General features: G+C 43.0%; 1 protein-coding gene across 3 annotated transcripts in view; it reads right to left on the reverse strand.

Moving 5' to 3' along the window:
• LOC126480722 (protein spire) overlaps positions 1–24,458 on the reverse strand; it is a 797,250-nt gene that overhangs the window by 93,749 nt on the left and 679,043 nt on the right. For all 3 annotated transcript variants that reach the window (XM_050103982.1, XM_050103983.1, XM_050103984.1), the window contains one exon: positions 8,999–9,102. In XM_050103982.1, the coding sequence (XP_049959939.1) occupies positions 8,999–9,102 (104 nt within the window). The remainder of the gene's footprint in view (positions 1–8,998; positions 9,103–24,458) is intronic.

Genomic DNA, 24,458 nt, shown 5'->3' on the forward strand with positions numbered 1-24,458 from the left:
ACATGTGGCACTCGATGCCGAATTGTCCGACGGATGGGGGTGTGAACTGTGACAGTGCCGCTGATGCACCGCGAGAGAATATACTATGTGCCAGTATCGGCCTCTACTCTCGCCCTTCCTTTCATCTACAACGTAAACAGAATATTACTCTGCAACACATGGTACAAGCACTGATTACAGTCACGCACGTGATTATTATTATTAACAGTAAGAAAAGCATCAGCTATATTGCAATACAACATCGTAATTAACTACAAAGTAATAAATGACCAGCAGTTCAAGCAATATACAGTTTAGCACAAAACTGGCCACGAACCTTCCAGAGTTGCGGTGATGTAAGCTCTTCCTTGGAACGCCGTACAGTGCACCGGGACAAAAATGTACCAATATGTACACCGTCAATGATGCACCACATTGGCAGGGTCTTGGAACGTCTAGAAAACCCCATCTATAGATGGCAACATCACATAGAAGTCATCTGAGAGATCCCAAAGTGGTACAAACTCTCCTCGTGTATAGCTGAAATTTCTTCTGATTGTGGGATCGAGTGGCGTCATTTAAATTTTACCCACGTCTCCAATCGGAAAATTGCTTCTACTCTGAAGTCTCTAATAGAACCAATAATACCGTACCTGGACTTCAGTCCTGTAGGGGCTGGTTGTATGTTATGAAGCGGAGGTGCGAAGCCAGCCAAGCAATACAGTTTCTCAGACTTGGTCGGTCGTAGGCTTCCACTTAGCAATCTGCAATCTTTTTGGCACAGTTTACTTTCTTAACATGTGCTGATTTATACCGCACTGAGTAAGCGTACTCGTCACTGGCAAAGCACGTTGGTAAAGCTGTAGTTTTCACAACTGATGGTTTACCTCTCAAAGTTTTGCTGGTTAATTTCTAAAGTATTTGTTTCTATCACTGATCAACTTTTATTTGAACAATGTTTCTGGGAAGTGGAATCTCGATCTAGGCTGATTTTCAAGTAAATGGGATATGTACAGTGCTCCAGTATCTAACCTCGCAATAAGGCTGTCTTTTCCTTGAGGCCTGCGGGTTCTGCAGATGAAACTAGAGAGTGGTTAAAGTTGTTTTCTACACAGTATAGGTCCAAGCTTTTAAGTGTTTTCGTAAGCTTTTATCCCGCCTCCATAAAATGTCTACTGCTCTGTCATAAGCGTAGATTTATGTATCTGCGTGACACCCGGAAATTGCACATGTTAACTAATCCTTTCATGTCTTAAGGATCACAATAATCTGTCGTTGCTTAAAATGAAGTGTCACCCCTCCATCTGTATCGTGTGGATGCTTTTGATGCTGCATATGCTGGTCTGCGATACACGTACACGGGTGACATTTCGTTATCCGGAGGAAGTCAGTCGCAAACTACCTCCAGCACGTTTTTCCTGTACTTCAACATAAGAGTCCTGAACCTGCGTCTGACTTTCACTTCCGTAGTATGGGACTGAATTCAGAATGGTAGGCATACATTAGAGTACACCGACTATAGTGTGCACAGCACGCTCGCCATGATTGTCAGGCGGTCTGCAGGATGCTTATAAGATCGTCATATTCAGTTTTTGGCTCCAATGCTACACAAGACACGATTTTGGTACAATCCGGTAAGCAACCTGACGACGTTCTAACGAACGAAAGCGGTCGTGACGCAATAAATTTGTATCAATGCAGCTGCGGTGGTTCTCATTAATGATTACTATTAGCATCAGACACCTGTGGAGCTCAACATGATCAAGATTGTAACCCACCTAAAATGTCATCGCAGTTCACTGCAGAACAATACGTTCCAGATATTTAAAACTTAACCCTAAATTATTACACCCTCATAAAATTTACGACTGCAGCAGAGTATAAAACGGGGCATTTGTGCTTAATTTGGTATGTAACGTAGCACTGGAGATCTGTTAACCGTAATCAAGTAACGCATAACCTATAAGCTTCATTTCCTTTGAATCGAATTTGGAATAGTACATTTTACTATGTAGCAATGTAACATATTCTCTCTCTCTCTCTCTCTCTCTCTCTCTCTCTCTCTCTCTCTCTCTCTCTCTCTCTCCCCCCCCCCCCCCTCCCGTTTAGTGTTTTAGGGTTCATGTCTCCGTATGTGTACGAAAGTTGACGAGGAACAACAAGACAGCTAAATGAGACAGTTGTCACCCTATACCCAAGCATTCTGTGAATTAAAACCAACCACTTTGCAAGTCATAAGGCGGCTCACAATGCAGTTATTAGACACGTGACGAGCCACACAAATGATTATAAACATTAGATGGAAACACGAAAAGATTCCTGCGCCTGAGCAGCTGCCAGACGCCTTCTCATTCCATCTAGCATCCTCCCCCTTTCGATCCGTTTCGAAATTAAAGACCTGCCAGAAGGAATGTTTGTTGTGCAATTACTTTGTTTATCTGCAGTTACCCCCCTACGTGAATAGTAATTACTCTGGTTGACAAGCTGGGATAAAAGACGGGGCTGGCCTTGGGCGCAGTTCCGGCGGTAGTCGGCACGAACAGGCGCACAGCACACCGTTAACGTAAACACGCCCACGGGCGACTGCGCCCATCCACTCGCAGCTCAACTTCCGCGTGTTGCCATGGAAACAGTATTCCAGACTGCTATCACAGGCAAGGCACTAAAGGGGAGCATAGGCAGAGCGACTTATCGATTTTGCTCACTTTTCGCACGATTATAGTACACACTGTACCAGTTCCAAATAATGTTTGTGACGAAGGTCAGGGAAATGGGCTTAAAACCGAAACGTACACGGAAAAAATAGCTTACAATTCAACATTCAAAGTATATTCAGTTATAATGACCACATTCGGGCGCGCCCTGGAGTTGGCAACAAAACAGTAGATACACAAGAGGGACACGGTAGGTCTTGCTTGGTAAGAGAGTTCTGGTACAGAGTACGGAGATCATTAGAGGAGAGAGGGGAGAGGAAAAGACGTCTTGCCGAGCTGAGAGCCAAAGCCAGAGAGAGAGTCTCGTCGCGGGCCACTGGCAGCACGTGATTTTACTTCCACGCTCCCCATCGGGCGCTCAGAGGTGGCGCGAGGAAACTGATATTCATCAGTTTACCGAAACACACAACCTTATGCTGGAGTCATGCTCCGATCCGGCACGTACGTCACGCGAGTCAGTACAAAAGTAAAGGACGTGAGAGCTGCGAAAGAATTGTGGGAGAGGAAAAGCGAGGAGACTGCGAACTACTGGGAGTGATAAGTGCGAAAGCATTTTGAGTTAACAATAAAATTGTCCCTGTAACCGGTTCCCCCTTTAGACATATTTTCGAATGCGGTCTCTGAAGAAAACTATGGGAACGTCAATTTCAAACTCGTGACGTCATCTCTGACTCCCAGTATAGCTTTATGGTTTATAAAGCACAGCGTCGGCGTTAGGAGAACAATAGGAGCGCAACACAATACGTTCCTCGATTATACTGTGGCACAAGGCCAATTCTTTGACGACTTACAGATCACATGACAGTAACGAGAGGTTTATGGTCTCTTAAGAAGAGCTTTGACTTTAATATGAATATGGTTAGAAAGGTAGATTGTCTGAGGAGCCCTATTCAATTTCCGCACAGGTGCTAATAATACAGTTCATTAAAGACAACACGTAAGTCTCTTGCGGGAAACGTGGAAGCACTTGCGTACTCTTCGACTATACCTTATTGGGTGTTTATGGAGGAAACAGTCGAAGTTGCAACATTCACTTTTCTCATTTAACTGGTGGTATGAATAGTATATTCCATAATAGCATGCAAACTGTGTTAAGATTGTAGCCTACATACGCGAATATCAAAGTTTTTCTACGAACACTGGTATGACAAACATACAATTGGGTTTAGGTAACTCGAAACAAGGCATCAATTAAATAAAGAACTGAATCTTGCAATTTCTGCTATTTTCTACCTCAAACTGATTAACACAAGTTGCAGTCTCGTTATTAATCCAGCATACTGGAAATCCATTACTGGGTTTTATTCGCTATGGGAGACAGGTGGACACAAAAATCACATACTGATCTTATCCAGACAGCGGCGTGATGTGCGCATACTGTTTCCCCATGAACCCAACTACGTTTTCGAATACAAACGCAATATACTAGATCGTCAATTGAATTAACTCATCTCGTAAGACAAACTATAAAGCTATCAAATTCGCCGCATAAAATGATGATCTGGCAAACGCAGGTTCCAAACAAAAATATTTCGAAAAAAAGTTTCACAAAACATTGCCATTGTTTAACTATCAGGACACAACATTACTTTCTCACATACGATTATTAACCTAATTCTGGAAGAGGGGTTACTTGCTCCTCAGCCCACATATTTTTCAGTTTCTTTTTCTGCTGACATCTACGTTCAAAGATACGAAGGGTATAGACAGAGTTATAGGTATCTGCAGGAGCACCGCTAAATTCTGCTCAACCAGAAAGAACTGAAGAACACACAGATGTGAACCTCTGTCTGCAGTAAGGCTTCAGAGCTCTCCTACGCTGCCAACATCTTCGCTCGAAACTACTGTCACAGTCACACAATCAGTCGATGCACGAGATTACACTCAGCGAATCTCCGTTGAGTGCATGTTGACACCATCTGAGCACCCTCTAGACATCAGCAAAGTAATGATGATTCAAAGATAATGTAAAAACAGTACTGTTCCGGCATAACATGAAGCGCCGGCACGTCGGCCAGGAACGATACGGCAGAGGGTGCCGTGAGACGACGGCAGCCAATAGAACGCTGACTAGGACGACACCATGACAGCAGCGGCAGCTCTAGCTAGCCTCAGCCGCACTAGAAGAGCTCACTAGAAGACGAGCCGTGACTTGTGATCTATATTAATTGCTTGCATGTAAATTGTGTATATCGGACGACATGCATTATTTATATATCGCCAATTGCATGCGACACCTCTTTGTAAAAAGGCAAAGTTAAGTAATGTCAATTTACTTACTGCAAAAAAAAACCATTAATATGATTGCTTGGATTGTTGTCTAGCTATCCGACAAAACAGCTTCCTAGCCACCCTATATTAGACGAGTGGGCAGGATTCCACAAGTACTAGTATCGGAACAATACTTGTCTTCAAACAGGAAAGAGCAAAGCCATTTCAGTGATTAATCTTTAGTGCAAGGGAAAGGAAGGAAATTTAATTGAAGGGGAAGGCAGATAATTGTAGGGAAGCGTGGAAATCAAGGAAGAGGGTAGGGAATTGAAGCGTAGGAGAAGGAAGATCAGACGTTACCGTCAATCGACAATAATGTCATTAGAGCCAGAGCACATGCTCCCATCAGGGTAGGAAATCGGTCGTGTTCTTTTCGAAGGAACCAATGCCGGTATTTACATTAAGCAATTTAGGGAAAACACGGAAAACTTAAACCTGTATAGGGAGGCGCAGATATAAACAGTCGCCCCTCCGAATGCGATTCCAGTGTCGCAACGCTTAACCACCATTTCGGTCTTTCTGCAAGGAGTGTCATTGCAGCGAGATATGCAGAACAACTTCTGGTAGGTTTAGAATGTAAGAAAGATAGGGATAGTAACGGTGCGGCTCTTCAGCCGCGCATAGAGTACTCCGTCTATAAGAACACTGGCCCGTCAAAACAAGGCTCCCGAATAGTCCGAGTTAGGCGCATAATTTTAGTAAGTATCACGACCTCACAGTTTAGAGTTTAGTTCTTATGGAAACGATTCGTAATTCGTGAGGTCACAGCAGTATTGTACAATTTGTGTTTTATTACTGTACTGCTTAGTTCTAGTTATTGCACAGCGGTTGAGGTTCGAAATACCGTGGCTAGAGTGCACCTCGTTCCTTTTGACGATTCAACGACGTCTTGTTTACACACTTGTGCAGCAAGTCTGTGTGTATTTATTATGGCAAATCGAACATTTATGGGACGTAATCGAGAGGTCAGTTCGTGCACAAAATCCTACACCGGCAACACTTTCGCAACTATGTACGACCATAGTATTGCTCAGTATTTCTGCAGAGGCTTCCAACAAATTGTTGAGTCCATGCCACGTCGAGATGCTGCACTATGACAGGCAAAACGAGGTCAGACATGACATTAAGAGGTATCTCATGACTCTTGTCACCTCAGTGTATGAGGGTCTGTGGGAGCTACCGGGTGACGGTGTTCTCAACTGCTGCTACCGGTGGCCGCGTCGTAAGGCTGTGTACCGCTGCGGCAGGACACCATTCCGGTGTTCTCGTGGACGGCCGCAGAACTTTCTCGGGAGCAGGTCGGCCGGCGTTTTCCGGGGCTGGTGGCCAACAAGACGAAGCCGACAGCCGGCGAGCGTGAAAGTGGCTGGCCTCAGCGAGGGCGGGGCGGCGCAGCGGGCTGGAGAAACTGCACCTCCGCTGCCGGTGCCGCCGCCGCCGCCGCCGCCGCCGCCACGCTGCAAGCCGATCTCGCCCCGTCTGTGTCGTAACTGGCCATCACACGCGCCAGTCGCCAAATCCAAGGCTCGTATTAACTGCTCAGTGCTTACGCTACAGCCCGTTCAGCTAGAGAAGATCCGCTACAGTTACAATGTGGGCATTGCGCGGATGCTTTTCCCGTCCAGCATGACCAGTCCCGTAACGAGATTTTGTTTACGCCCCACTGTTGCCGTTATTCTAGGCGACTTCAGCTTTTCAGTCAGTATTGACGGCAGTTATTTTCTACTTCTCGGACGAAATCTGGCAACAGCTGTCTGGGATCTTTTATCGCCTTACGCAATATGTGGATGTGGTACTTTGGAGTATTTCTCGGCCGTGAGGAACCATCCGTGAGAGGCAGTCAAATTTATAAATTTGAAACAAGGTACGACTTGGCTTTTTTATATGCAGAAAGCACTGCAAGAAACGAATATCACCAATCTACAAAAACTTTCTTAGTACAGTTTTAGTCCGGAATGTGGAATCTTTTGGCAGCAAAAGTTACCAACTAACGTGAAAAAGTGCTTACACAATACTAGTACCATGATGCCTTTCCACTTCACCTGTGTACCCCGCCTTTCCCTAGAGCACACTCCGGAAGCAAAAGATTTCCAAAATTCTACTCCCTTTCCATGGACTCTCCAACTGCCAAAATAAGCTTTAACCTGTTGTACGCTACACTGAGTCATGACAACGTTTTGAAGCTGCGCAGTAGCCCACATACGAAAAACACTATAGCACAACAAGCTCAATTAAATGTTTTGGGAAAAAAATGAAAAACTGATTTATAAAGCAGACACGTTTTCTTTAAAAACATGTAACATTTGTGTTTCGGATTTGCCTTCCATGTGTTGCTTATGTTCGTCAGAATGTATTTAGAGGAGGGTTTGTCCTCTGTTACCGATATTTTGAATGTTATGTATCCGAAAGAGTGCAGGAGTTAAAGCTTTTGAAAAACATGAACTAAAATTGTTTTTGCGTTCTGTTTCTGAAATAAAGAAATTCGCCCTCACATCCCATGCAATAATCATCATCGGCCTCAATGGCCAAATGATCTAATATAACCTATTTCATTGTACGTAGCATAGTCTGTGAAATTACCAAAATTTGGAGGTACAACCAGCTTAAAAACTGAACACAATGTTTGAGTGATGTAGATGTAGAGTACATTCACTACAGAGAAAAATACTACGTGCACTTATTGTCTCCAGAACATGTATATTGAATTCACGCAGAGGGATAATTTTTATACGAGTTAAATACCTTTGTGAGAATTTAACAGCTCAGCACCGACGTGTTGTCAAAGGAACAGAAACATAAATAAGTGTTATTGGACTGATGTGTTGACGAAAGGAGGAGGATGCAGCCATTAATGAAACGCAAGAAATATTTTCATAGAAGAGCATCAATGGCTGTGAGCAAAATCGAAATAAACTCTAGCATCAACATACGCAATTTCTCCACCATTATTCAATGGGAAACAAAATGACTTACAGTAGCTCATTGTTAGGGATAATATTTCTTCCTTTCTGAACACTTTTCCAGCACCTGCCACGAAGGTGCCATATACAACAATTTGAAATGGAAACCGTTTATACACTCATCTACGGTGTTTTGCTTACCACCACATTTATATCCTATCTTGCGTTGTTCTAGCTGGAACAAATTAACAGCTGACAACTTCGAGATTAAACTGAATATCATCATGTACTGATTTGAGACTCGAATCACATTACAGGTTCTGCTATTATCAGATATGAATATGGGTGCCCTTTTAAAATCCTGACCTGCCTCAAGGAACGACTTTGTGGAAATGTTAATTTATACTCAATGATGCCACTTTTCCACTGCATCCACGCTACTCTGACATCCAGAAAGGAAAAATTTAAAAAAGCACAGCATGTAAAAGTACTAAGACGGAAAATGAGTAACAGCACTCGCTTGTAACGCTAACTGAACTAACATAGTGAACTCGCTGACACACAAAAAGCAAATGAAAAAGTTGGAAATTTCATATTTTAATCCAGAATCACTATTTCAATGCGCAAATTGCGAACTGTGCCTGTCAGTGCCCATCACTAAATCTCTCATTCCTAAGGCAGAATTATATCGTTAATCATCAAAAGCAATTCAAAACGCCGATTCTCTAGTCGTTGATTGAACATCGTTGTGCCCTTTTTGTTTTGTACACAAAAAACAGAAATATTTATACTGCGATTATTAGCAGTGAGGGACTGCAGCCCTCGTCTGACAGGATATTCTCATGATTCTCTACCTCTAGCAAATCCGAACACAACTTCTCACACTTTTCGACATTATGCGATGGGATCACTATTTCTAGAAAATGACAATATATTCCACGCACTCTGTGTGTTTATGCTCTTCAGCGAAATAGAAAATATCAGTACAATGGAACAGGAAAAAAGAAACATTCCAGTGAAAGCAAATCTAAACCAGAGGAAAACAATGCAGAAAAAAGACGCGGTTGCTTGTCCTGCTGGATGGGAACGTTATAGTCCATTGACAGCAGCGCATAGAACTAGACGCCATCTTACCTGCAGCACGGAGAAGTCGACTTTGATGAGTCGCCTGGTGTTCTTGGCGTTGCCGTTCGCCACAGGCTCTTCCTTGTTTCCCTGTGGACTCTCCACAGGAATAACTGCGAACAGAAAAACAGGCAGATCAAAAACGCTGCACAGACTTGCAATTTTAGAAATTGTCTTTGCAAAAGCGACTTTAGTTAGCGTGTCAGCATTTCTGAATTTATATTAATACAGTGATGTTTATTATTACGGAACAAACCTAACTTATACAAGAATGTTAAGCGAGTTCTCATTTTACTGGATAACCTACTCTTCTAGCGCAACTATTATTTTGTGTTTTCATTGACACTGAATTATCGCGAAGGAGAGTGACTCACAGGTTTCAAGAAGGAAGTTACAGTGGAATTTACGAAGACATTACATAACAATTTTGGACTCTACGGTAACTACGAAAGTTAAAAGAAACCAGAAAAGTGTTCTGTGAAGTGGATTCCAGTAAAATTTTGAAGGAAAGCAATCACCCAGAAATGAATTTATTTACGCCTTATAAATTCTGAGCATGAAGAAACAAACAATAGTGAAGTAAGATCGACATTTTCGTTTAAAATCAGCTTCATTAAAAGAAACTAAAAAATAACTTTGCCATAACACGAAGAAACGCACTGCGAACAAAATTCGTACCCTAAAGCTACATGTGCGTCTGGCACCTGGGGCTAAATAATGTGGTACAGAACATTGGTGGACCATTTGCAGACGCCACTGCTGTTTATCAACAGGGGCTATTTCGAGACAGAAACTGTCATTGGCTTTTACACTCTTCGACACCAAAGTGAGCAAAAGACAGTTTCAATATGGTGGCAGCACAATATCTGCGATGGAACCAGCATCAGTTGGATACGCACCTCGTCTAACTTTCGAAAGTTACAAGGTGATCTGAAAGTGTGACCTTGACAATGTAGAGGCTACTGAACTCTCACAGTTTACAGATTTTGAAGAGTAGCGAAGAATCTGCCAATGAGATGGATACTTTGCTTGAAGATACCGCAAATGTCCAGAGACGCACACTACAATTAAAGCTTTCACATCAACTAAAAAGCCACTAAAGTGAGATTTTCACTCTGCAGCGGAGTGTGCGCAGATATGAAACTTCCTGGCAGATTAAAACTGTGTGCCGGACCGAGACTCGAACTCGGGACCTTTGCCTTTCGCGGGCAAGGTCCCGAGTTCGAGTCTCGGTACGGCACACAGTTTTAATCTGTCAGGAAGTTTAAAAAGCTACTAGTTACACTATTTTAAATTGCCTATGAATTAAAGCAGGAAAATTGTTCGCCCGCTGGAAAAAAATGAAAAGCTGTTGACAAACACAGTAGTCTGCATCCATTTCTCCCTGTTGCATCTTTTTTTAAATAGTAAATACGGTAAATTTAACTTCTGCACACGCTAGTGCTTTACGACGTACGGATATAGAAGCCTTCCACCCCCAAACTATCCAAGTAATTCTGCAGTGAAAGTAGCTCCAAACTTGTAAATTCCTTTCCTACTCCCACATGTATGCTTAACACTGGTACTGTCCGAGCTAGATTTCACAATGCGGCGTAATTAGTATTGTTCAAGGATCGTGCTTTATTTTGAGAAACAAAACGACTGTAATTATAAGCACAAAGCTGTCATTTCGCTGAACAAGGAAAGAAAAGCCGATAAGACGAAAGGACACGGGTCTCCTGAAACGTCAAGTCTTTACAGTCGCGGCACGTTGTTTCTGTTAGCCTTGTGAACAAGCAGTTACAATTAGTCTGTGAAGACATATTGGACTGCTTCGGACATTGTGGACTAAATTTTTTACAGTAAGAAAGGCTACATGTAGAAGACAAAAAATTGGTAATCTCATTTTTATCGTTCACAACGTCCATGAGTCCGTAGGCAGGGTGGTCCACGTTGATGCCGCTTTACACGATGAAATTTATTTACACCGACAAACTCTAGGAGGCTGCACGGGACACCGAAACAAATATTTTTCGCTAACGTAATATTTCCCTGCGAAAAGTTTTTAAACCGGTAGAGGGAGTTTTCACTGGATGAAATAAACTAAAACTCTGGGAGGTCGCACGGAACAATGAAAAAGACTATCTAACGTGTTTTCATTTTCCTATGACGACAAATAGTAACACAACCAAGTTTTAACACTTTATTACCAAGAGACAAAAAAATTATATCACCATAATTACTTCAGTTAGAGGAAAGGTTAAAAATGGCTCCACTGACTTTTAAACAAAAGTTACTCAAGTGGGTCATGTTCCGTTTAACATAGCCAAAAGATTACAGTAGCTCGGTACGGGCTTTTGTTAAAGTTTAGAGAACATACCTTCACCGAAGAGTCCAGCAGTATATTGCTCCCTCCTACGTACATCTCGCGAAGAGACCATGATGATAAAATCAGAGAGATTAGAGCCCACACAGAAGCATACAGACAATCCTCCTTTCCACGAACAATACGAGACTGGAATAGAAGGGAGAACCGATAGAGGTACCCTCCGCCACACACCGTCAGGTGGCTTGCGGAGTATGGATGTAGATGTAGAAGATTGCAGAAGTGTCCTTAACTGCTATTGCTGCTGTCACTATCCGACAACATCCTTTTCTGACTGAACAGGCGTTTTGTAAGCAAGGTTGCACATCTCTCGTCACACGAAAAAGTACAGAGGGATGAAGTACAGAGAGATGTACATTTTCCCTCTTCTTGTTCAGTTCTTTCGTGTTATCTTTCTGTGTGGTTCCCCATTACTTTTACATCCTTTTACTTGGACTGATGACACTGTAGTTTGGTCCCTTTATACGTCAAACCAACCAACAAATCCACCCACTTCTCTGGAAACTGTCCGTTCAAGAATCGACGCACAGACGAGGGAAAGGTGCCGGCGCCCCGTCATTCTGGAACCACAAAGCGCGTGGCACGTCATTCAGCAACTCTGGCAAGAAAAGTGAAATAATGTCTGTCATTCATTGGCCTAGGTAGGAGATATGTTCCAGTTAAACAGTCACCAACAGTATCTGCCCACATATTCACGTAGAACCGCAATTGATAAGCGCGAGTAAACGTGCGTGACACGTGGATTAATCTCACGCAGAACAGGCGTACTGTGGATATTGAAGACCCTATTATGCCCTAACGTCGCTTCATGTGTGAACAGCACAGAAGACTAAAATGTAGGATGCATCTGACCTGATATCGATTCTGGCACTATTTGAACCTCTTCCGTACTCTTCTGGACCACACATTTTCATTGCACTGATGCTTGCAGTGATCACTTCTTTAACGCTAAAATCTGGAGTTTTTCTATGGTGTATATTGCATTCGTGCTACTGTAGAAGGATTTAGAGGCGGACTGTAATTTGCTCTGCCTCAGGGATATTTAGTGCTATACCTATTGATATAATTCAATGAAGTGAATGTAATCGTGAATGAAATCAATTACATGAAATATTTCAGTGAAAACTGGTAGGGTTCAAAACCCAGTTTGACACAAATCTTCAGGCCTTCGACATATTCATTACACTACAGGCTAAGCATTTCTGAATGCATCCACTGGTATCGTTTCACGACACTGGGCGCGTTTGATTTCATCCCCATGGATGCCATTCATTTCAGTCAATTAATTCAGAGGAAAATGTTACTTCCTACTGCATATGAAATAGAGAATTCGAGCTAACATGCATTTGGTAAAGAAAATATTTCTTCTTCGTTCGGTCCATCAACGGCATGGGAACAGAGGAACAGAAATGACCACGCTTTTGTAATATGTTAAATGTAGCTGCAACTACGCAAGGAAAAAAGTAAAGCAAGAAATAATTATACTATGTATGTTTCCAAGGCCACTGATAACGTTCTTGGCGCCATCGCTATTCTGAGAATTAGGCTGTGTTCTAAGAGTTCTTTTTTTTGTGTCAGATGTTTCATCTCTTACTGCGTGAGACAACATGAGAGGCAATGGACATGTAGTTAGTTGATTCCCAATGTTAACTGTAGTTGCTCAACTAGGCGAAACTGCTGGCAGTCTCTGCTAGCTGAGTAAGTGCAATGAACACTGAGTTGCATTTTAAAGCAGTTTACGTTGTGGAATCAACTACCTACTACAAATGAGAAAACAAGCGGGTACGAGTATAATGTTGCAGGTTGCATACGTTACAAATCAAGGCGCCACTGCTACGCCAGTGTTACACTGGCTTCCTTCCTCAATTTCTTCTCGTCGTTAATTCCGCGAGTATGACTAGTCAGAGTGGTTGCGCTTCGGTCGCTCCGTATTCGCTTGACTCGGTCGCTCTTAGTACAGGGAGCAGGAGTGTCACGCCGTGGCGTTGCACGGACGTTGAGTGGACGATCTTGCTGTTACAGTGCAACAGTGACAGGCCGACAATGACCGACTCTCGGGATAAGGTTGCCTCCAATGAAGCTGCGTTTTGAGAGATTATTGAGGGCACAAGAAGAAAATTAAGAGGCGCATTGCAAACAATAGCTGCAGTTATTGCGTATTTGCTCCATTAGATGAAAAGTTCGATGTTATAGTCCATTACTGGAAAAACAAAACTTCATCCAAGCAAACAAATGTTAAGTTTACGGCAGTCTCCGAATTTTTTTTACACACAAAAATAATATACGGCAATGTCTTGGTTAATAATAAACTTCGTGCCCAACAGTTGTGTATGTGGCGGCATTACCGCGAGTCCTCAGTTATACCCGAAAGCTTGTGTACTTGCTCTCTGTTCTACTCTGGTGAAGTACTCTGACAAGTCAACTCTACGAGCGTACGCAGACGGCGAACCCGTAGATGACGTCATAGGAACCGCTGGCGAGTTTAAGGCAAGTATACGGCAGAGATGGGCAAACTCTCATTCTTGGGAACTAGTTCACTGGTGATCGCCCTTTTCTGGGAACCGTTCATTTTTACTCTTTCATCGTTCATTTGGGCATGGTATATGGTTCTTATGAAAAACTGAAAATTAGTAGCATAGGTGACTGAAGACGGAAGGCGCCAAGAGGGGGCATTTGCCTCCCCCCTGGAGTACAGAGTTTTTATTGATTACAGAATTCTCACGCACTTGTAGAAGTAGTTTTCGTGATTCTGCAAAACCTCTCGTTTAGCCAACTGTAGCGCTATGTGGCTGATCGCAGTTAAATAATATAACGTTGAGCAAAAAAAGCCGACCCCGAGTACAGAATACTCGCAAATTACGCACGATTTGTTGACCGCTACGAGCAGAAAAGATAAACATGTAATAATTAGGCAGGAAAGATAACAAATAAGCTAATGAAAACAACTTTGAAACAGCAGATGACGATTGGTGGGCGACAATGAGCAGTCTAGTACTCGGGGCCGATTTTTCGTTCGCCACCCTGTAGCACTGAAGTAATATTGCAGAAGTTATCATATTCTCTTTACAAAATGTGATACCGGACAGTTGATTATGGAGTGCGGGCTTCATTCCGCTGTAAGTTGGTCTGCCTTCCAAAACAATAAACATGCTGTTTTACCTTGGATAAAAAAAGAAGGCAAATGGCCACTCGTGTGTGGCATGCCGACTTCCTTTGCATGTGTAATAACGAAAAAACTTGCCTTTTTATGTCTTCTGCTGTTTATCGAAATAGTGAAATAAGCTGATATGGGGTTGGGTTACCTGAAAAGTTGTATGTATTATATACCACGTAATGTTTATGTAATTTGCGTAATTATAAAATACATTTTAATTGCCGGTCGTGGACGCTGACTAGAATACGAAAAGAACCAGAAGTTCGGAGTACAAAAAAGGTTTGAAACAGATCTAGAATGGGCGTGCTCAGCGAACGAAACGAACAACAACAACAACAACAACAACTACTACTACTACTACTACTACTACAATTCAACACTGAACTAATTAGGAGCAGTCGGCAGTGGATCTGCGACGACTGGCAACGCGAAGAAGGACGAGTCCGGCCGAAGGAGGCCGAGGCAGAGACGGGAACGTGACCGAGGCGAACGAGGCCGGCCGACGTGCAGTTGCGAGAACGAGACCGACGGTTTCCCGTTGCCGGGAACTATAAGTAGAAAGCCGCGACCGAAGTGAACTATGAAAGACCGTTCCTTAGAATTCGTTCCCCGCTCCTTCCGTTCATCTTAGTGAACCGTTCCTTTGGACCCGTTAGTTCGCGAATGGCCCATCTCTAGTATACGGACCTTATTCCTGATCTCTGCTACCTTTATCTCCAGCGCTACAGAGGGTGTGTCCGCCGACGAAACGTTTGGCACGAAAGTATCCATTAGGTCACAGCATAATTCTCAGCAAATCGATGACGCCCAATAATGTTCTTTGGAAATGACGACTTGACGGAAACTGGTTACCTACTGGTAAACACGCGTTACTCTCGCTTGAGGGCTTCAGGTGGGCGACAGCGCGTGCTTGCGCCAGACCCGTGGTGCGCGCTCCACGCTCCAGCGAACTGCAGGAAATGTACTTCACGCCGCGACACAACACGACGCCGCACGACGTCGTCGTCCTGCTTGCCTGCGGCGCGCTCGCCGGCCGCAGACGATAAGCGACGGCTGTCATCTGCCCACAAAGCCGTCCCCGTCTGCACCGGACAAAGCGCTGAGGCGCTCCGGCTGTGACGCCGCTGTCACACGGGTAACGAGCGCGCTCTCCAAACCTTCCCTTCTCTCTTCGCGGCAGCGCTTTTCATATATTATTATTATTATCATTATTATTATTATTATTATTATTATTATTATTATTCTTTCCCTTCTCAGACCTTAGGTCTGGTTCGGAATGAAAGTGACGCGGACCTTGATCAAGCGTCACTTCCTTTTAACTGTATTATTATTATTATTATTATTATTATTATTATTATTATTATTAAACGTCTTATCCGGCCCTCATTAATTCGTATGTCCACTGCATCAGCATCTTTTTATGCTTTGCAATAACTATATTGTCTTTTTCTTTGGCCTTTATCCCATATCTACACGGATTGGGCTGTTAACCTGGATTTTGCATGTTAATGGTACAAGGTGGCTAGATATCCTTCCCTGTCGCTACACCTGATGTGATGACTAGAAACAGCATATTTTAAGGAAAGGCCACTTACAGAACAAAAACGTATACACCGAAACTGAACAGAAATACGTTATTGTGATCTTCAGTCTGATCACTTGTTTTGATGTAGCTCTCCACATTACTCCATGCAAGCCTCTTCATCTCCGAATAATTACTGTAACCTACATTCTTTTGAACCTGCTTATTGTATTCATCCCTTGGTCTCGCTCTACGATTTTTATACCTCCCTCACCACTTCCCTCCTATACTAAACGGATGATCCCTTTTATGTCTTAGAGGGTGTCCCTTCTTTTAGTCACTTTATGCCACAAATTTCTTCTCTTCCCTGTTCTATTGAACACTTCATTAGTTAGGCGCTCTACCCATCTAATTCCCAGCATTCTTCTGTAGCACCACGTTTCGAAAGCTGCTACTCTCCGCTTCCCTGAACTGTTTATCGTCGATGTTTCACTTTCATACAATGCTAGATTCCAGACAAATGTCTTCAGAAAAGACGTCTTAACACTTAAATTTATATTGGATGTCAACCAGTTTATCTTTTCAGAAATGCTTTTCATGCCATTGCCCATCTACATTTTATAACGTTTGTACTTCGCCCATCATCAGTTATTTTACTGCCGAAGTAGAAAAATCGTCTACTGATTTTAGTGTGTCGTTTCCTAACCTAGTTCCTCAGCATCACCTGATTTAATTCGACTACATCCATTACCTTTGTTTTGCGTTTCTTCATCTTACATTCACCTTTCGAAATACTATCCATTCCGTTCAACTGCTCTTCCAAGTCCTTTACTGTCTGACAGAATTGTAAAGTCATCGACAAACCTCGTAGTTCCTGAATTTCAATTCCTATTCCAAACTTTACTTTACTTTCCTTCACTGCTTGTTCAATGTACAGATTGAATAACATTAGGCATAGACTACAACTCTCACTCCCCTCTCAACCACTGCTTCCTTTTCATGCCCTTCGACTCTAACTGCCATCTGGTTTCTGCACAAGCAGTAAACGACTCTCGCTCCCTGTATTTTACCCCCTGTATTTTACCCCTGCTACCTTCAGAATTTCAAAGACTATATTCCAACCAATATTGTCGGAAACATACACTTTACATTTTGTGTCGCGCATCAGATGCTCTTTGATCTCTAGTAGTAGTGAGTAAACTACGCTTTGCCGTCTGTCCTCGTAAAGATTCGACCCACTTGTGTTAGTAAATCAAACAACAGATTAGATTTTTACGATGGTGTGCGGAAAATGTAATTCCTCCGAATTTATTATACAAAAACTCTTAAATGTTGAAGTTCTACATCCTTAATCTTCATATCTACATATTTAAACGAAGTCACCCTAGCGACGAACACATTTCTCCCAATGAGAGATAAGTTTGTTGATACTGTCACTGCAGAATGTTTGACTTTGCTGGTGGAGCTTCGTTACCATCAAAGTGAAGTCCTCGAAGGTGTACTTTAAGTTTTGGAAACAGATGAAAAACGGATGGGGCCACGTTGGGACTTTAAGGAGCACAGTCGATGACAATGAGCCGAAGGCATCGGAGTGTTGCAGAGGCGCAGCGCTCGTGCGTGATCTGCCGTTGTCATGCTGAAGGATTACAGCACGTTGTTTTACACGCAACGACATGGTTACGTCGTATACAGCCATTTTACACACTAGAATTCGGAGCCCTCTAGTGGCAGAGGGTTGCAAATATGTAGATATGAAGAACAAATATGTAGAAAGTTATTAATGTTTGTTTTATTTAAAAGTTTTCAGAGTTTTTTTACATAAAAAATCGGAGGCACATTTCAGCATACCCTCGCAGAAGGCGCCTGGAGAGCTCTTTGTTTAGTGGAGATGGCGCAACAATCATACGGCTGCGAATGTTTTCTGCAGGAATCGGCGTGTAAGCGAATTTTGTTATATGTCGAAGGCAATCTTAATGGTTACGTTCAGTACAAGCTTCGTGCCAGTTGTGCCAATGACTGACTAGCAAAATGCAGTGATTACATGAAGGGTGACAAGGTGCCCTCTGCGGCCTTTTGGGGTGCGTCCCCGACTTTAACGCGAGGTGAGGTGCATTACGTACTCATTAATTAAATTAGGCTACAGTTAAGCAACCACTCGTGCGGCCCGAGGGGATCCAAAGTAAAGAGGAAGCCGAGAGGGTGTCGCGAGCTAGGGCCGTCGAGGGCCGTGGAGAGGCGACAGTGTACCGTAATGAGTCTGCGTCGGCGCCTCTACTACAAAGTCACGCACCTCAGCGGTTCGGTCCTGCTGCTGAGAAAGGGACAGACCACGTAAAGGCTCTAAACAGGACAGCGCACACGTAGCCAGCTGCCTCCGAGATCTCGATACGATTTAGCGACTCGCTCTAGTCGTACACAAACATTTACGACAAAACCAATCTCTAGTTGTTGTGGTCTTCAGTCCGAAGAATAGTTTGCTGTTGCTCTTCATGCCGACGTGCAAGCCGCTTCAGCTCTGCGTATTGCTACCTCCTTCCATTTGAACCAGCATACTAACTCAAGTCTTTGTCTGCGCTATTATTGCCCATTGTATCTCCACTCTTAGCGAATTAGTGCCATGAATTTATTTTCTCCCCAGTCCGAATCAGAACCTCTATCAGTTATTCGAGCTACCCATACTATCCCATACTATCTTGAACATTCTTCTGTACCACAACATTTCAAAAGACTTTGTTAATTAACGTACATTTCGAGATGCCACATAGTCGCAGCAAACTTCAGTGTTACACTTCTTCCAGTTACAGACTACAATATTTTACACCCCCTAATTAATGTCTGACTATGACCGATGATGATCTTCAACACGTCGTTCCAAACAACTTAGCTAAATGTGATTAAAAAACTGTTTGTAGGTAGTTCTTGAAGATTGTCATCATATACTGAAATTAATCATCTGGTGTAAAATATTTTGGTCCCTAACTAGAATAAATATGAGTATAAGGTATGGAGGGGAAGTATTCGCAATTGTGAATATGCAGAACCACCAATTGCATTTTGGAATGACGATGAAAATTTGTACAGAGTGGCATTCGAACCCGGATTTCGCGCTTTACGGGAGTGGTCGGCTTAACAGCTTCGGCTGTCCGTGCACGAATCACGGCCAGACCCAAGTGTGTGTGTGTGTGTGTGTGTGTGTGTGTGTAACACGCCACCATTCGCCTTATACAGGTAGCCAAATCGCTTATATGCAAGAAATGCTTGGGGAACCTACACGGAATCCTTGGAACTAAGGAGACTTAGTTCTCGTCAAGCCCTGTTGGGTAAATTTAGGCAACCCGTAGTTGAAGAGCACTACACTGCTATCCACGCTTATCTCGCGTAGGGATCATCAGAAAAATATGAAGAGATTACAGCGTGTGCAAACCTACGTGGATAAGTCATTATTCCCCTTAAATACCCGAATACAATACTAAGAAAATCGATAAAATTGCTACCATTATGCTCCCACGTGCACTGTCCTGTGCTTGGGGTATGCATACATATGTACTGAAACGTAATTATATGACATCAAAACATTGATAGCTGCATTGAGATTTGAACTAGCACGTCTCAGAGTAAGAGTCCAGTGTCTTAGAACTGTGCAATTTCGGCTGGTTCCTCAACCGGAAAACTCTTCCCTGTAACACAAGGTTATTAGGATATTCTACAGACTCTCCAACAATGGATATACCTGAATCGATTTGTAAACAGCGGCTTTCCTCTCTAGTGGAGACGGCAAAGTCGCTCGACCGCGCGGGTACATGGCTAGGAAGTTATTGTTGCTGTTTTAAGTTCAGCCTTTGGACAATGACCTTCGATGTTACATGCGTTTCAGAACTATCTGAGCCGGAGGCGAAATCTAGTATGCAGTTTCAATCAGAAGTTCCGGTCTTTCGGAACCGATAGTGAAGCTGCGTTACGTCTCTAGTTTAAACTGTAGCAGGGAGACAAGCAAATCTATAATCGAGTCTTTTAATAGAGAACTGTTTGCTGAAGACAGACGGCTGAACAATTACGCGCGACACTGTACCCACGCAACTGAAACGAAGGCAACGTGGTTGGTCCAGAGCTTGACTTGAGAGACGCAGGCAGCAATACAGAGACCCGTCGACCTTTCTGCCGGTGGAGAAAGCAGTCGTGAGCACGGTTCACTCACTGGCTGCTCAGACAGTCATATCTGTAACACTGCCTCCCGCACTGCTGTTACCAAGCAAGGTGGCGCAGTGATTACGATACTAGAGTATCATTCGGGAGCTGCGGGATTCAAACCCCTGTCCAGACATCCATTTGTAGGATTTCGATGATTTCCCTAAATCGGTTAACGGCGGGATGGCTTCGTCTGATCTCCTTCACCGTTCTTCCCATATCCAAGCTTGTACTTTGTTTCTAACGTCGCGACAAACTCTGGCTTTCGTTTCATCAATTACCGTTCCTTTTTCTATGTTAACTACACTGCAATTTTAGTGTGTGCTACACTAAGCAACGTTTTGATTTTACTGACAAAGCATCATCGGTTGTGATTGCGTAAAAATAATTACATACGCTGGTGTGCAAACCGTAAGGACGAAAGTAACTTTTGAATGATGTGTCACGCCCAAGTAACATAGCTGCAAGTAAGTGGGGCATACTACAGTATATGACAGAAGATAACTGAAAGAAGATAACTGCCACATAAGGGCACTTCCAGTGCTGTCGAACATGATCGATTTGGCTGTCCCAGTGTTTTGGTAGGGGGAGACAGTGTTGCACGGAGGTACTGACTTCCAAACCTTTGAACAAGGAACACCCACCAGTCAACGTCATCGCGACACTGCACTACTACTCGACGTGCTTCTGCCCAGGGGTGCATTTGTACCTGACTTCAATTTTATCGATCACAGCACGCGACTGAAGCGAAGAGCACAGGTGGAGGATGTTTTCGAATGAGAGGATATTCGGCAAATGCACTGGCCAGCCTGTTCCCCTCGCTTAAATCCAATCAAATCAAGTGAGGGGAGAGGTTTTGCAACACGTCCACACGCACCAACGACCTTCCACAAGTTGTCAAACTGCGCTGCATTACTTGACAGTGACAGATCATGCGAAAATTACTTTCGGCCACAAGTTTCGCACACCAGTATGTAGTACGTCTCCATGCTTTGATTCTTGTGTGTTACAAACAGTTTTTTTTTACTGTGGTGTACAGGAACTTAATAGTGCTGTTCGTTTCGTTCTCTGTTTTTAATCTGCACGTTATTATATATGCGCGAATACATATCTACATACATAAAATTGTCCAAACACTAAGCTTAACAATATTTGCAAATGTAATGCTATTATTCCAAAACATATTAACAAAAAGACTAAATGTATTTCTGACAATACACAGAATGAAACAAAAAGCTCAAATTTGGTTGAGTAACGAAATCGTGCCTCTGCACATTCTATAGCGATACCTGTTTTTCATCAGTGAATACAAAAAATTAGAAAGCAATTTATGCTACATGCACAGAACCAACAAAAGTAAAACGGGTCTACTGTAACACTTTATTCAGTTGCAGCACACTTAAGAGAAAAAATAGTAATAACTGACATAAAACAACAACTGCGGAAGATGGCCTTTCAAACAAACATATCCATCCTGCGTTCTTCTGCTCTTGGTCTTGCCCCAGGTTGGCTAAGCAGCCTATGTGCACAAAAAATAGACATCGAGGTAAACAACACTTTGAGAATGATTGGTGGTGTTATCAAGTAAATCCCTATGCAATGACTACCAATTCAAATCACATTTCACCCTCTCAACTACGATGCGTAAATGCTCTCACGAACGAGTACAAAAGGACTGTGGATAACAGAAATTTATCAATTCATCAAGATATTAATGAAGCCAACCATAACAGAGTCCTCTAGACAACCACCAAAGAAAACGGCAAAAGTCGCTGTAGACATTTAGCAATTTTGCCAACACATGCACTCAAGAATGGACTGGGCAAAAAAATACGACTAATGATATGCAGTGTATCGGCCGAAAACCATCGAGGTTTGACCCGCCACGGAAATATGTTCCATACTGTACAATATTAGAACCCAACATTGTAGATGTACGTTTCCTATTTTATTTATTTATTTTTTACAAAAAGCAACCATGTCGGTATTCTGATTATGGATAACCATAGACCGTTAGACACATCACAAGAGACAGTTACTATCATACGATAGTAACTTACTAGATTTTTCTTCTGTCGATCTCAAAGGTGATACATGACAGCAATAACCCCAAATATCAATTTGGAACGTTTTATATTATATATTTTATACTCTACATTCTTAGTGGCGCGTGCGCGCGCGCATTCGATAAATAAATAACTGTTTTCGTATTTGCCCTTCTCAGTTTTATAGCTGTCCGTTGACTATAGCCAGCGTACCATAGTTTCTTGTAACTTTAAACTGCTGCTTGGCCATTTACGTGATTAAATGAAGAACAAAGAGAACTAGCTGTTGGTACCGTCTGCTTAAACTTTGTTTTGAAGAGTTCAACTGACTGCTGTAACACATCTTTCGGCATCGGCACTAATACGGATAATATACCTAACCAATCTTTACACCAGGTGGTTAAATAAAAAAAATCATCAAGTGGTATCGTAGAGAGATCTGTTGTGGGTGAACCTCCACGTACATTCATAATCTTGACAGCTGTTGAAGGCGCAGTCAGTTGATGTCTAGAGGTTGAATTAGTAATAATTCCGTGCTAGAGAGTACTTGTAAAAAGTGACAAACATTCCGTAAACGTGAACGTATCTTGGGTGTGTCTAAGTGGTAGTAAACGCCACAATAAATTACTGTAATGCCATCACTGTTTTATTCCAAGCGAAAGTCTACCTGTTCACATAGCTAAACTCTTTACGCGAGATATATTAAACTGTTCGAGACTAGAACAGGCTCGTGGGGTTCTAAGTTTGTCAGCGCCTGCACACGGTAGGTTTAGCGTGTATGAACCGCGCTCGCCCCTACGTGTGGCGCTATGGGTATGGCTGGTCGGAACTGTTGCATCAGTGGCGAGAGGCTGCGAGTAGACAAATACTGTAAAATGGTTCTTAGTAGAAACATTTTGCGAGTATATGCAGTTCAACAGCAATGAAGTGTGTAAGATTTTTCAACAGTGATTGCAAGTAAAAAACAACTCCGTTCGTTACATGAAACAAAATCTCTGGTGAACGCAGATTTCATAATAGATTATAACGTCTACGCAGACACAGAAAACCTAATTTCTCGATAAAGGGCATGTTACGTGTTTATCCACGCAATAAACATAGAGAAAAAGATCTCCCGGGATTCAGGCATAGCGACCGATTCAGCTTGGAAGCACGCTGTTACGGGCGTTTAACACTACGCTACGGCAGCCAGATAGCGACCGGAGATACAACAGTAGCGATAGTTGGGTGGCTGGCACAGTTAAGCCGGCACACAAAGAAGGCCGCGCTATCGCGACTGACGCCGCAAAGCGGCTGAGATGTGGCCGCTGGGCTGCGGTGCTCCCATTCCGGATTGCGATCGCGCTCCGAGCAGGGCCATTACGGCTGCGGTAACAGCCCGCAGGGCGCGATAGCACCGGCAAAGCGCAGCAAGTGCAGCAGCCTCGCACTAGCACCAAGCCGCGAGCATTGCTGGCGTAAGAGATAACGGCTAATACGGATTTTTACAACTGACCACTCACTGTAATCACAGAGAGAAGTCAACAGAAATGGGTATTCTCTGCTTTTTCGTAACGGCTAGCGACCTTTTCGTACACTTTTCAATTGATACCTGCATCATTCTCCGGAAGCCACCTTCTGTACCACTCTTTTCCCCCTTCCCTGCTCTAATCGCGAACGGTCCACGGCAGCAGAAACTCGGCTAGCCTCCGTTCGAGCTAGAATATATCTAATTTTTGAATTAGTAATTGCAATATGTACATCTTTACGTCGTGAGGTTCAACAAATCCATCACTAACGCTGCTTCGAAGTGTTTTGGTCCAACGTGAAAGCAGGCTGAGAGAATTCCATTTCCGATTTAAACTAAAAATTGAAACATTCAGTTTTGCAACAGACATGACCGGATATTTTGGTGTTACCTACCGCAGTTATATTTGCTTCAGGCTGGAGTCAATCTCGAAAAAGGAATATACTCCAGTCCATCAAAATATATGTACGCATATTTGCCAGATCTGGAGTACTCATCACGCTCGAACAGAGAAGCCAGAATCGGAAGCGCCCTCCGATAATAACCTTGTGCGTTTATTGCTTCTTTCTTGGCAACGTACTGATTATACACATTTTAGGGGAAAATACTTCACGTATATGTTTTGTATAAATTCATAAAAAACTAGGCATGATTTTGGACTGTACTATGCCGCTGTTCATCCAGCAACGAT

The sequence above is a fragment of the Schistocerca serialis genome, chromosome 5, assembly GCF_023864345.2.
Source record: "Schistocerca serialis cubense isolate TAMUIC-IGC-003099 chromosome 5, iqSchSeri2.2, whole genome shotgun sequence".
Classification (NCBI taxonomy): Eukaryota; Metazoa; Arthropoda; class Insecta; order Orthoptera; family Acrididae; genus Schistocerca; species Schistocerca serialis.